The sequence below is a fragment of the Lepus europaeus genome, chromosome 4, assembly GCF_033115175.1.
Source record: "Lepus europaeus isolate LE1 chromosome 4, mLepTim1.pri, whole genome shotgun sequence".
NCBI classification, from domain to species: domain Eukaryota; kingdom Metazoa; phylum Chordata; class Mammalia; order Lagomorpha; family Leporidae; genus Lepus; species Lepus europaeus.
This window is the reverse complement of record NC_084830.1, coordinates 46,591,942-46,604,560: the sequence shown is the minus strand read 5'-3', so window position 1 is coordinate 46,604,560 and position 12,619 is coordinate 46,591,942. Positions and strand designations below refer to the sequence as shown.

At 46.3% G+C, this 12,619-nt stretch overlaps 1 protein-coding gene across 2 annotated transcripts in view; it reads left to right on the top strand.

The window, feature by feature from the left end:
* Positions 1–220: 220 nt before the first annotated feature.
* Positions 221–12,619, top strand: part of PTDSS1 (phosphatidylserine synthase 1) — a 73,706-nt gene continuing 61,307 nt past the window's right edge. The window contains exon 1 of one of the 2 annotated variants that reach the window (XM_062188207.1): positions 221–483. In XM_062188207.1, the coding sequence (XP_062044191.1) occupies positions 305–483 (179 nt within the window). In that variant the 5' untranslated portion in view covers positions 221–304. The remainder of the gene's footprint in view (positions 484–12,619) is intronic. The other variant, XM_062188206.1, reaches the window with a different exon arrangement.

Genomic DNA, 12,619 nt, shown 5'->3' with positions numbered 1-12,619 from the left:
GCTCGTGCTGCTTCTTCCTCGTGCTCCGTGCATTGTGAGTCTGTACGCTCCGGGAGGGCCTAGAGAAGCCCGGCCAGAGGGCCAGCCGCTTGTCGGCCGACGACGTCCCCCCCTCCGGAGGCCGCGTTGCCGGCGCCGCGACCCCGCCCTCCCGCGCCTGTCCTTCCCTGCGCTCCCGGCTGGTGCTGGGCGCCAGACGCGGCCCCGGCGTCCGGCTGCTCGTCCGCTGTGGCTCGTGTTCCCCGCGGTCCCAGCCTCCGCGGGCCGGGGCCGCAGCCTCCGCGGCAGGACGGGGAGGCGGGCCATGGCGTCCTGCGTGGGGAGCCGGACCCTGAGCAAGGATGATGTGAACTACAAGATGCATTTCCGGATGATCAACGAGCAGCAAGTGGAGGACATCACCATCGACTTCTTCTACCGGCCTCACACCATCACCCTGCTCAGCTTCACTATCGTCAGCCTCATGTACTTCGCTTTCACCAGGTGAGACGGGCTGGGCCGCGCCCAAGGGCGAAGGGAAGAGGCGGGGGGCGGGCGGTGGTGGGGAAGGGGGCCCGGCGTGGCTCCAGGGGTAGGCAGCTGACTGGCAGCGCGGCGCGCACACTAGCGGACCCGCCGCCCACGCAGCTCGTCCACCGCATGCCCAGCCCACCCCCCAGCCCGCGCCCCACCCTTGCCCATCACTATCACTTTGCCCATGCAGCACCTCCGGCCGCACCAGGAACACGCGGGTCACCCAGCACGGTCACCCCCGCACCCCACCCCACCCCCACGGCACTCAGCATCACTCCACTCATCACAAGGGCCCCTTCTTCTGCGTCCCCTCCAGCCCCGGTCTCTACCCAGCACACCGGATGAATGATCCGGTACGCACCACTTTCTGCACACACCACTCCACACAGAAAACACCCCACTACACAGCTCCTGCACGCACCACCCACAGGCCCAGGACACAACCTAGATCCATTCCAGTGCAGTTCCTCCACTATTAAGCATTACCTGCCACGCGCAAATAATACCCAGGTTAGGTGCACCCCCACGGTCTTTCTGTGCAGCGGCTTCCCATATGCCTTGCACGCCAATCATCCAACACAACCCTTCCCCCAGCCTCAAACAATACCAGCTATACCACAAACTGCCGCTCCAGACGCACATCGCAGAAGACCTTTCTCATCCTGCCCAAGCCAGTTGCCATCACCTCCTGTGCACGCTGCTACATAGACACCAGCCCACCGCACATCACACAGTGTGATGTCACACACCCCTAATGTACATGCAGAGAAGAGGCTTTGTCAAGCAGTTACCAGTTACCATGTTGCCTGCTGCATGGTAAATACCTAAACCTCACAGGACATAACACAACCCTCTTAGCCTGAAAACACACACAGGTGCTCCAAGCAATTCATAACCCAACTCTGGACAGCCACAGGGTGTAACTCTGTGGCCCTCTGCCGGGGTCCATCTGGTGCAACCCAGGGAACTCGTTCCCCACTGGTTCATAATGGAACACACATGGTTTTGCTATGTCTGGGCATTTCTGTTTTCTGAACGAACCTCCTTAGAGAAAGGAAAGTCATGCTTACTGCACCATTATGGCTTAAAGACTAACCCAGTAGGTGGTACAGATGTACAGTTGTGTCAGTTACTTGTCTCCCAGCTGTTTGATCCAGCGATCAGCAGAAAATGTGTAGGGGTATTCTTTGGTGGTCACAAGCCTGAGGAAACGGTTAGTGGTAATGGGAGATATGTTAAAGGATGGTAAATGTATTGTGACCTATGGGACAGCATTGGATGACAAAGAATGAATTGTCCCATACACCTGCGTGCACACACTTGAGTCATTCAGATTTGCAGGAAATGGATTTCGTCCCCCATGACATTTGCTCCCTCTCTCCATAATCCACTTGACTCTTGGTTCTTATTATGCAAGTGTTTCTGTGTGTGTGAATCTACCTGAAGGTATGAGGGAGAGGTGGCAATTGCTATCTCTTTAATGACTGAGTGATATTGCAACTGGTCTAGTGAAGTGTGCAAATGCTGTGTAGCACAGTGAGACCAGACCTTCCCACACTATCTGACCACCTCCTGGAAACATGGAAATACAAGTTTCTTTTTCTACACAATGTTTTTGAAATCCAAGCATAGATTGTTTTCATAATAACACATTTTTTTCTTGAACTTTTTGAAGACCCCTGATATTTCTAACTATGGAGAGAAATCAGGATTGTCCCTAATTATGGAGACATTACCCTCAGTTACTTGATAATGTCACTTGATTTTACTACTTAGTAGCTATGTTGCTACTTCATTTTTCTAAGCCTCAGTTTTCATATTTGTAGGCAAAATGAAAAATACTAATACCTCCTAGGGTTGTCTGTTGCAAGAATTAATCTTTTTAAATGAGCTGTGCTAAACTCAGTGCATGGCAAATGTTAAGTGCTTGGTAGTCGTGAATTGCTCTATGGTTTCATTGTATGCCAATGCCTTCTAAATCATATTTCCTATTGAAAGACTATGTACTATGCTCTGTAATTGAGAAAAAGATAGAGGCATTGGGAAAATGGACATCAAATAGCATACATGCCTGTTTCACATTAGCTTCATTTTAACTTCATCTAATGTTTGGGTTTGCAATGATGGAATGAGTGAGGGAGATTCTTTGGAAACTAGAAAAATAATTTGGTATTGTTTTTTAAATAGAGAAGCAAAAATGAACAATCTGTTTTAACCTTTATCTCGAGTTTTATTCTAGGCCCTTTCAAGGTAGAGCCCTCTTCCACTCTTCTAATACAGAAAGTCATTTTCTATTGGAATTTCCCTTTTGTACCGTATTCTGCCAAAGCAGTTGATATATTGCAGTAGTGAGAGGATAGAAATGAATATGGATTTTAACAGCCTGTCAAGAGTAATAGAAAAATCATAATCTGAACCTCAGACTGGTCTTTCCAAAAATGATAACAATTTTATTTCTTCCACTAATTTTGTAAAGAGACAAAAATCACATTATCAAGAACCAGTTAATAACAAGTTTCTCCTTGTATGAAATCATAAGCACCATTAATGGAATTAGTACTTACTGTATCTTGCTCCTTTTCTTGTACTGATTTGTGACCCTTTTAAGTGGAACATTACAGTGATAGCTCTATCCTCCTCCATAAAGATTGAAAGTAATGACTTCTTTAATGAGAATTATTCATTTTATGCTCATTCATAATCATCTCCATCCAGTACCGTGTACTTGTTTTATAAGGATTTTAGTTGAGTAACTGTTCAGTGTAGTTCTTTCAGTAAAACTTTAAAATACTTGTGTGGCTTCAAGTTTGTTTAGGAAATCCAGATGTCTGAGAGAACAGGGAATGAGTCCTTTTGGGTTGTCATATTCCCAGTATGTAAGGAATAGAACTTGGGTAATGTCCCGTATGCAGACAGCCAGCAAGAATTTAGGATTGTGAGGATTGGACACCTTGCACTGAAGTCTGAGACAAGTTTGGATTTGTCAAGTAGTTCTTTTGTTAGCAAGTAGGCCAACTCACTGTTAAGCCATAGCTGTAAAACTCCCCTTCCCTATCACCATAGTTTAAGCCAGATGCTCCCTAATCATTGCCCCAAGATTTGAGGAAGCTCATTTTGCCTCATTTTTTTTAAAGTAGATGCTTTGGCCTGTCTTGGAAGTTTGTGCAGGGAAGTGGGCCAAGGGAAACCTTCGTCTCAAGCTCAGAGTGTGACAGTTCCTGCAGTGCCCTCCTGTTGACTCTGCTGCCAGAGGATGGTAAATGTGGAAATATTGGATGGCGTTAACTTAAAAAAAAAAACTTGAGATTTAGATTTAAAATCTGTTAAATCACATTCATGGAGGCCCACCTATCGTGAAGAAGCACCTGCTTTATGTGGTGGTGCCTGTTCTAGCACCTGTCCAGCAGGAAACCTAGAGAAGAGTGCTTTCGTGCAGGTCGCCATGCCTACGTGGTTACCAGTTTCGTCTACTCTAGCTTTCTTCTTGATAGGGCACTAAGGAGACAGGTGGGACAGAGAAATGGACAGACTTTTGATTTAGTTATTCTTATTTGTTAACGACAGTTTTAACTGCATTTCCTTATTGGGTTTGGAACTCCAGTTCTTCATATCACTGGGCCATACTTCTGGCCTTTCGTGTAGCTTGGCTCTTGGCTACGTGCCAGCCTTTCCTGTCCTTTCTCTTCCTACCACTTAAGTTCCCATTAGCAAACATCTCCTGACGCTGCTGATTCAGTTGCCTTGGTCCTATTTCCTTATGTGCATTGTGTTTCTGCTCTCCCGGTAACAGAAGCGCTGGATGTCCTTGTTCCCTGACATCAACAACATCAAGCATCTAACATTTCTTCTCCCCACTTACTGTTGGAATCATATTTTTATTAAATTTAAATAATCATCTTGTATACCTCTTCTTATACTAATTTCTAGTGTTTTGTATCTCTAATAAGATTATAAATCTACTAAAGGGTAAAACATGCTATATATTTCTTTGGGGTCTTCTTAGTGAATAGGCACTTTATTTATTTGGGTTCAGTTGTGCCTTAAAGTCCCCAAGAGATTGTATAACTAGGAATTGCTGTCTCTCAGATGCCTCTGTAGTATGTAGCCTTAATTCAGGTTGCTTTGTTTTAAATAATTGTGTTTTGCAGTTTAGGTAGAACTCTGTCACCAGACATCACATCATTTCTCCTGTGATATAATCCATTTGCCCCAGATTTCTGTAGGGAAGTTAACAGTTTTTCAGTCTCAGCTAATTCAGAAAGCAGGACTAGGCCAGGGAGCCTTGGCTTCTTTCTTAGCCCCGGAGTCTCTGTTCGTTCAATCCAACAGTGCCTGTTCCACATAGCCTAGGTCTCTGACATCCCGCAGTTCACCTCCTGGTTTCTCTTCAACAGGTCTCCTTGAGTACTGATTGCTTTCAGGGCTGTTCTCCTCTTTGCTTTCCCAAGCCTTAGCATGGCTCACTTCATGCAGGAGATCTGGATTGAGATGTAAGCTCTTGGCTTTGGCCTTGCCAACCGCGAGCTGTTGCAGGCATTTGGGAAGTGCACCAGTGGTCGGGGATAGCACACTTCCCATCTGCCCCCCACTGCTGCCCTCATGATCTTTAGGACAAAACAGTGATCCCATCTGTCTTCTGCTTGGGGCCGCTCCCTGGCTGCCCATCCTTTGGAGGAAGGAGCTCTCTGGGCTGTAAAGTCTTTTCCATAGAGCAGAACTACTTCTCCAGCTTTTCTCCTCCCCCACCTGTCCACAGCTCACCCAGCAGCCCCAGCCAGCCCTTGACCCCCCACCCAGAGCTGTTGTCTCTGTGACTGGAATGCACCCTCCAGGGCCTCCTGTGCACCCACAAACCCGTGGCATCCTTCACAATCCGTGTGGATCGTGCCCCTCCCAGACGGCTTTCCTGATGTGCCAAGCAGTATGGAGGAAGAAATGTTTCCATACTTTCACATACCTTTTACTGTCGTTTCTCTCACATGTCAGCTCCTTGTGGCCTGATACCTTACCCATGCCAGGAAGGTACCCAGTGAACACTGAATGAATGGAATTAAGAAATCATTTATCCTGGAAGGACTTTCAAAGGTATCGCTCCTCTCCTCTCCTCTTTTAGTTGCTACCTGGCTGAGCTCCTTGACAAGAATTATACCTACTATTACATGGAATGGGCGTGGTATGAAAGATAGTACCGAAGCTAGTTAACATCTGTCTACGGGTAACCCAGGATTAACTTTCCACTGGGAGAGAGGATTCTTAACAGTGGCTGGTCTCCTAAACCCCACCTTATTTGTCTCTATTTCATATTAAAAGTAATGAAGGAGAAGATGGGAGGGGGAGGGACAGTTAACCTAGAAGCTGAGGTATTGTGATGAAGGCTAGATAGCCCTGTCTGCCTGACTCAAAGGAGAAAGCCTTAGTGAAAGACGGAGCGCAGGTGGATGGAGTTTGCCTTGGTTTCCTGGAATTGCCACACCTGTAGTCAGATATTAAACCAACACAGAATTTCCCTGCAGCCTTTGTGGTTTTGTTTTGTTTTTGTTTTTTAATTTAAACTCAGGGCTTTGCTTGACTTTTACTGCTTTTAGAACATGGTCTCTGGGCCAGTGCCGTGACTCAATATGCTAATCCTCTGCCTAGTGGCGCTGGCACACCGGGTTCTAGTCCCAGTCGGGGCACCGGATTCTGTCCCGGTTGCCCCTCTTCCAGGCCAGCTCTTTGCTGTGGCCCGGGAGTGCAGTGGAGGATGGCCCAAGTCTTTGGGCCCTGCACCCCATGGGAGACCAGGATAAACACCTGGCTCCTGCCATCGGATCAGCGCGGTGCGCCGGCCGCAGCGTGCCGGCCGCGGCGGCCATTGGAGGGTGAACCAACGGCAAAGGAAGACCTTTCTCTCTGTCTCTCTCTCTCACTATCCACTCTGCCTGTCAAAAATTAAAAAAAAAAAAAAAAAGAACATGGTCTCTTTGGATAGTTCCCCTTACTAGTTGAAGCAGTGTTCCACAGAAGTTTAGAGTCTGAAAAGTTGACAGGACGTTTTGCTACTTGCTGCTGGTCTCAGTAGGCCTCCTTAGCTAACCCTCTACAGGGGAACAGGAAAGTCACTATCAGTGGACCCTGTGACTCCTCCTCCCCTCAGTGGAGCCACCTGGCCTCTCTGCTGTATCATCTTGCTCCTTCCCACCACCCAGTACATTGAGGATGCCTATGTGTGCCCAGCAAGGTGTTGGGCACCAGAGGTGCCTTAGGGGAACATGTGTCCTGGTGAGCTGAAACTACAATCTTAGTTTAAGCTGCATATTCAGTATCTTGACTGTGGTCTGAGCTGTTCTGGCACAGGTGTACCTCTGGGGGTTAGCAGAGAGGGAAGAGGACTTTGCCTCCTTCTGCCTGTATGTCTGTGTCATTATTGGCGAATGTGGCAACCTTGGCTGGAATCAGCATTCCACAGATGCTGGCACTGGCTTCACTCTGCCCGGATGTGTGTAACTGGGCAAGCCAGACCAAGAGCTTCGTTTTCATCCTTGAAACAAAGGTAACGCTCCCCTTGTCTGTCCCCACAGAACCCTGGAACAGTTCAAAGACTAGCTGTGCAAGTTCTTTGCAAGTTCAGAGCACTGAAGACTTGGGTGTTTTCTTGTTAGTAGCTGCAGTAGACACAGGAAATAGCCCAGAAAAGCTGAAAGCCTTTTCTTTTTCTATCTTTTTGTTGTTGTTGTTGTCTGAAAGCAAAGTTTTAGTTGACCAAAAATCTTGAGGCCAGGAAAAGTTGAGATGAGGACTAGACAGCCCCATCCACAAGTCATGATCTTCCCTGAGAAGTGAGAACCATACATCTGCATCCTGGCAGAGCCGGAGGAGACTGGGACAACCCCAGCAGAGGGCCAGTCACATGCAGACACCTGGAGTAGGGCTTTTGGTGTGTTTTTTTTTTTTTTTTTTTTTGGCTTCTCAGGCTAATGAGAAATGATTCTTATAGATGAAGAATATCTTTCTGGGGCAGGCATTTGGCACAGCTGGTAGGGCCTACATGGAGGCCCTCATCCTGAATCAGAGTGCCTGGGTGTGGGTGCCTAGGTGCCAGCTTCCTGCTAATACATGCCCTGGAGACAGCGGTGATGACTCAGGTATGTGCATCCCTGCCCACCCATGTGGGAGATCTGGTTTGAGATGCAAGCTCTTGGCCTTGGCCTTGGCCTTTCCCAGCGCCAGCTGTTATGGGTATTTGGGAAGTGAACCAGTAGATGCGAGATCTGTCTCTCTCTCCCTCTCTCCTCTCTCCTCTCTCCTCTCTCCTCTCTCCTCTCTCTCTCTCAGTGAACCAGTAGATGGGAGATCTGTCTGTCTCTCCCTGTGTGTGTGTGTGTGTGCGCGCATGGATTATTGGAGTTTGGAGAGAACGGACTCACAGCAGCCCTTACCAGGACTCAACCTGAGTTATGCTCAGGTTGTTTTGAGTTCAACAAGTATTGTCAGCCACACTTTGTGTTTTTCTGTGCACTCACCACTTATAAGAGGTTTCTGTGTGCCAAGGCTACACGCTCTCTAGGCTCAGAGAACGCATCTAGAATGTGAAGCTGAGGCCTAGAAAGTCCGATAACTCAGATTTCCTCGTAAGCTTTACCAGCCCACCCCACAATCTTTTACTGCTGGAGTTTGGTCTTCCTGTACAGTATATTTTCAATTTAGCTAAAGACCTCACTGTCCATCTAGGATACATTTTGTTTTCTAATTAAGCACACTGAAAACTGCCAAATTTTTGGATCCTCAGCTATTTTTTTCAGATTTTCTACCAGACCTTTTTTTCCATCTGATAGTAGACCATCCGTTTGAACCCCTCTTTCTAATACAGTTGCTCAGAATTTTAAAAGTTGCAGTTTTATTGTTGCAGCGGGTTAAGCCACAGCTTAGGTCTCCTGGATCCGATATTGGGAGTGCCAGTTCAAACCCTGGCTACTTCCATCCCAGCTGCCTGCTAACACATCTTGGGAGTCAGCAAATAATGGCTCAAGTGCTAGTGCCCCTGCCACCCATGTGGGAGACCCAGATGGAGCTCTGGGCCTCTAGTTTTGGCCTGGCCATTTGGGAGAGTGAGACAATGGATAAAAGGTGTTTCTCCCACTCTCGCGCTTTCACTGTGCCTTTCAAGTAGATAAAAATAAACATTTTTCAAAAGAAATTCAGTGCTGTATTTAAGCATGTTGATTTTAAATAGAGTGATTTACTAATTTACCATAGCTAGTCAATAAATAAAATAGTAATTAATTTTTTAAAAAGAGTGACATATTTATATTGCTTGAAATCCAGTATATACCAAAGGGGTATGTGGTGAAAAGTCTCCCTGCCACACTCTTGCCAATCCCTCATTTCTCCTTTTTGGAGATATCCAGTGTTATCATTTGGGAATAGATTTCCAGAGACATTCTTTGCAGCACAAATTACAACTTACAAGAGGGTACTTTAAAAGTCTATGGAAATATGAATTAAATGATGTTTGTTTTGATGCAAAAATTTTTGGAATTCATGTGTTTAAGGGGTCTTAAAAAGATAATGAAAATGTGTTTTATGGAAAAATAGTGAATTTCAAAAATTTTTACACCAAATAATTTTATTTTTAATTTCTGTTTTCCATGAACTTTTTAATATACCTTTGTATGTCCATACATATCCTCACTTGTATGCAAAGGGTTGCTTGTTATAGCCACTGTTGTACAATTTCCTTGATTTCTTGATATCTCTTAAGTTATTCTGAATCAGTTAATTCATGAAAAGTTCATTCTTTTTATGGCTGCTTTGTTTTCCCTTGTGAGACTGGACTATAATTCATTTTTAAAGTTTTATTGTAGTGCTTATTTACTTATTTTCACCTACTTGAAATGCAGAGCCACAGAATTAGAGATCTTCTTTTTTTTTTTTTTTTTTTTCTTTCCATATTTTTTTTTAACTTTTATTTAATGAATATAAATTTCCAGTGTACAGCTTATGGATTACAATGGCTTCCCCCCCCAATAACTTCCCTCCCACCCGCAACCCTCCCCCCTCCCGCTCCCTCTCCCCTTCCATTTGCATCAAGATTCATTTTCAATTTAGAGATCTTCTATCTGATGGTTGGCTCCCTACATGTCTGTGTTGGCCAGGACTGGGCCAGGTTGAAACCAGGAGCCTAGAATTCCATCCGGGTCTCCCATGTGGGTGGCAAGGGCCAAAGTACTTGAGCCATCATCTGCTGCCTCCCAAGAAGCATTAGTAGGAAGCTGGATTGGAAGCAGAGGTGTCAGGACTCAAACCAGCACTCTGATACGGAATGTGGGGGCCCCAAATGGCAGTTTAATCCATTGCACCATCACACCTGCCAAGACCATAGTTTAATCAGTCCCTTTTTGGTGAGCATTTACTTGTTTCCAGTCTTTTACAAACACGTAATGCTGCAGTGAGCAACTTGGTGCATGTGTCATTTTTGCATAAGTTAAGAGTAGATCTGGGCCGGCGCCGTGGCTCGCTGGGCTAATCCTCCGCCTTGCGGCGCCGGCACACCGGGTTCTAGTCCCGGTCGGGGCACCGATCCTGTCCCGGTTGCCCCTCTTCCAGGCCAGCTCTCTGCTGTGGCCAGGGAGTGCAGTGGAGGATGGCCCAAGTGCTTGGGCCCTGCACCCCATGGGAGACCAGGAGAGGCACCTGGCTCCTGCCATCGGATCGCGCGGTTCGCCGGCCGCAGCGCACCTACCGCGGCGGCCATTGGAGGGTGAACCAACGGCAGGGGAAGACCTTTCTCTCTGTCTCTCTCTCACTGTCCACTCTGCCTGTCAAAAAAAAAAAAAAAAAAAAAAGAGTAGATCTGAAAGACACATTCCCAGAAGTGGGAGTGCTGAGTCACAGGGCATGTCCATGTGAGCACTTAATATATTGCCAAATTGCCCTTCATAAAGGTGGTTTAAATTTATACTACACCAGCAAAGTAGTGTATCCTGGAGGAGCTTGTTCTATAATGGATAAAGCCAGCTGGATCAAAGAAAGCAGTGTTTAGATTTCCACAGCAGTTCAGTCATTACATTGTACCTTTGTCAATAAGGTAGATTTAAGCAATGGTCTCATGTAGTTATTTTGTTTATCTCTTACCAGGAGTGAGGTTGAGCATCTTTTCATATCTCTGAGAGCAGTTGGATTTCCTGTTCTTTAAACAGTCTCTTCTCCTCTGCCTGTATTTATGTTTTCCACATACACCTGTTGTTCCTCCTGTTAATTGACATTGGAGGAAATGCCTTTGTGCATTAGAATTGATAGTGTTGCAAATACTTTTTTCCGAGTTTATCACTTTTCCTTTGGTTTCCTTACTGATTTCTTTACCATGCAAATGGATTGAGTTTTCCCTTGTGACTTTTAGATTTTGTATCTAAACTTGAGCAAGTTTTCTCCCCCATTGAATTCATTGGCTTTTTTTGTTTGTTTGTTTGTTTGCTTTTTAATTCTCCCTCCCATTCTCCTAGTAATTGCTCTTTTTTAAACCTTTAACTCTTTGAGTCATCCAGGATATGTTTTGGTGTAACGTGTGGGTTCTGGACCGAGCCTTCTGTTTCCACACAGTATGTATTAATTTTAGCCTTGCTTTCAATTTGTGCCTTCCATATTGTGTGCCTTATTAAAGTCGCTTGTAACCAGGCTTTGCCTCTAACATGAGTCAGACTGATTGAGCCTGTCTTGAAGTGACATCATCTTTTCATGAGGCAGCTTGGCACTGGGGAAAGCTCCTCATTGTCAGGGTCTAGCTGACCTGATTTTGAATGCCATCTGCAGCCTCTTTACCTGCAACCTCTTAACCCATGCAGCCTGGGGCAAGTTATTGAACCTTTATGCATCTTTGTAACCCCACATGGCAGATAATATCCCATAGGGTACATTTTTTTGTGACAGAGATAATGTTAACTGCCTCTTGGGTACCTGGCACATGGTGGATACTTGATAAGCAGGAGCTATTATTATTGTCCCCGTCATTACCAGTATCAGAAGGGTGATGTTGGTCTCCCCTGAGGACGATGTGTTCCCCCACGTGCAGCCATTCTTCAGTTTCTGGTCCTGGAAACTGAATGTGGGACTTCCCTGCCTGAGCCAAACTCCATTGAAGGTACCTGGCCAGGATCAGGCTGGCATTTTTAGGGCCATGTTCATAACCTCTGGGCACACATTCAGTTCTTAGGTGTCTATCGAAATAGAATTGCCCTTGGCTGGAAGTCTGCCTGATTCTGTAGTTTTTTTTTTTTTTTTTTTAAGATTTTGTTTCTCTGCCGGCACCGTGGCTTAACAGGCTAATCCTCCGCCTTGCGGCACCGGCACACCGGGTTCTAGTCCCGGTTGGAGCACTGGATTCTATCCCGGTTGCCCCCGTTCCAGGCCAGCTCTCTGCTATGGCCCGGGAAGGCAGTGGAGGATGGCCCAAGTCCTTGGGCCCTGCATCCGCATGGGAGACCAGGAGAAGCACCTGGCTCCTGGCTTCGGATCAGCGAGATGCACCGGCCGCGGCGGCCATTGGAGGGTGAACCAACGGCAAAAAGGAAGACCTTTCTCTCTGTCTCTCTCTCTCTCTTTCACTGTCCACTCTGCCTGTCAAAAAAAAAAAAAAAAAAAAAAAAGATTTTGTTTCTTTGAAAGGCTGAATTACAGAGAAAGGGAGAGACCAAGAAAGAAGGGGCAAATGATCTTTTTTTTTTTTTTTTGGTAAGTTTTTTTTTTTTTTTTTTTAAGATTTATTTATTTATTTGAAGTCAGAGTTACACAGAGAGAGGAGAGGGAGGAAGGGAGGGAGGGAGGGAGAGAGAGATCTTTCATCCAATGGTTCACTTCTCAATTGGCTGCAATGGCTGGAGCTGTGCTGATGAAGCCAGGAGCCAGGAGCTTCTTCCAGGTCTCCCACGGAGGTGCAGGGGCCCAAGGACTTGGGCCATCTTCTACTGCTTTCCCAGGCCATAGTAGAGAGCTGGATTGGAAGAGGAGCAGTCAGATCTCGAACTGGCACCCATATGGGATGGTGGCACTTCAGGCCAGGGCGTTAACCCGCTGCACCAAAGCGCTGGCCCTATTTTATTTCTTTGAAAGTTAGAACAACAGAAAGAGAGGG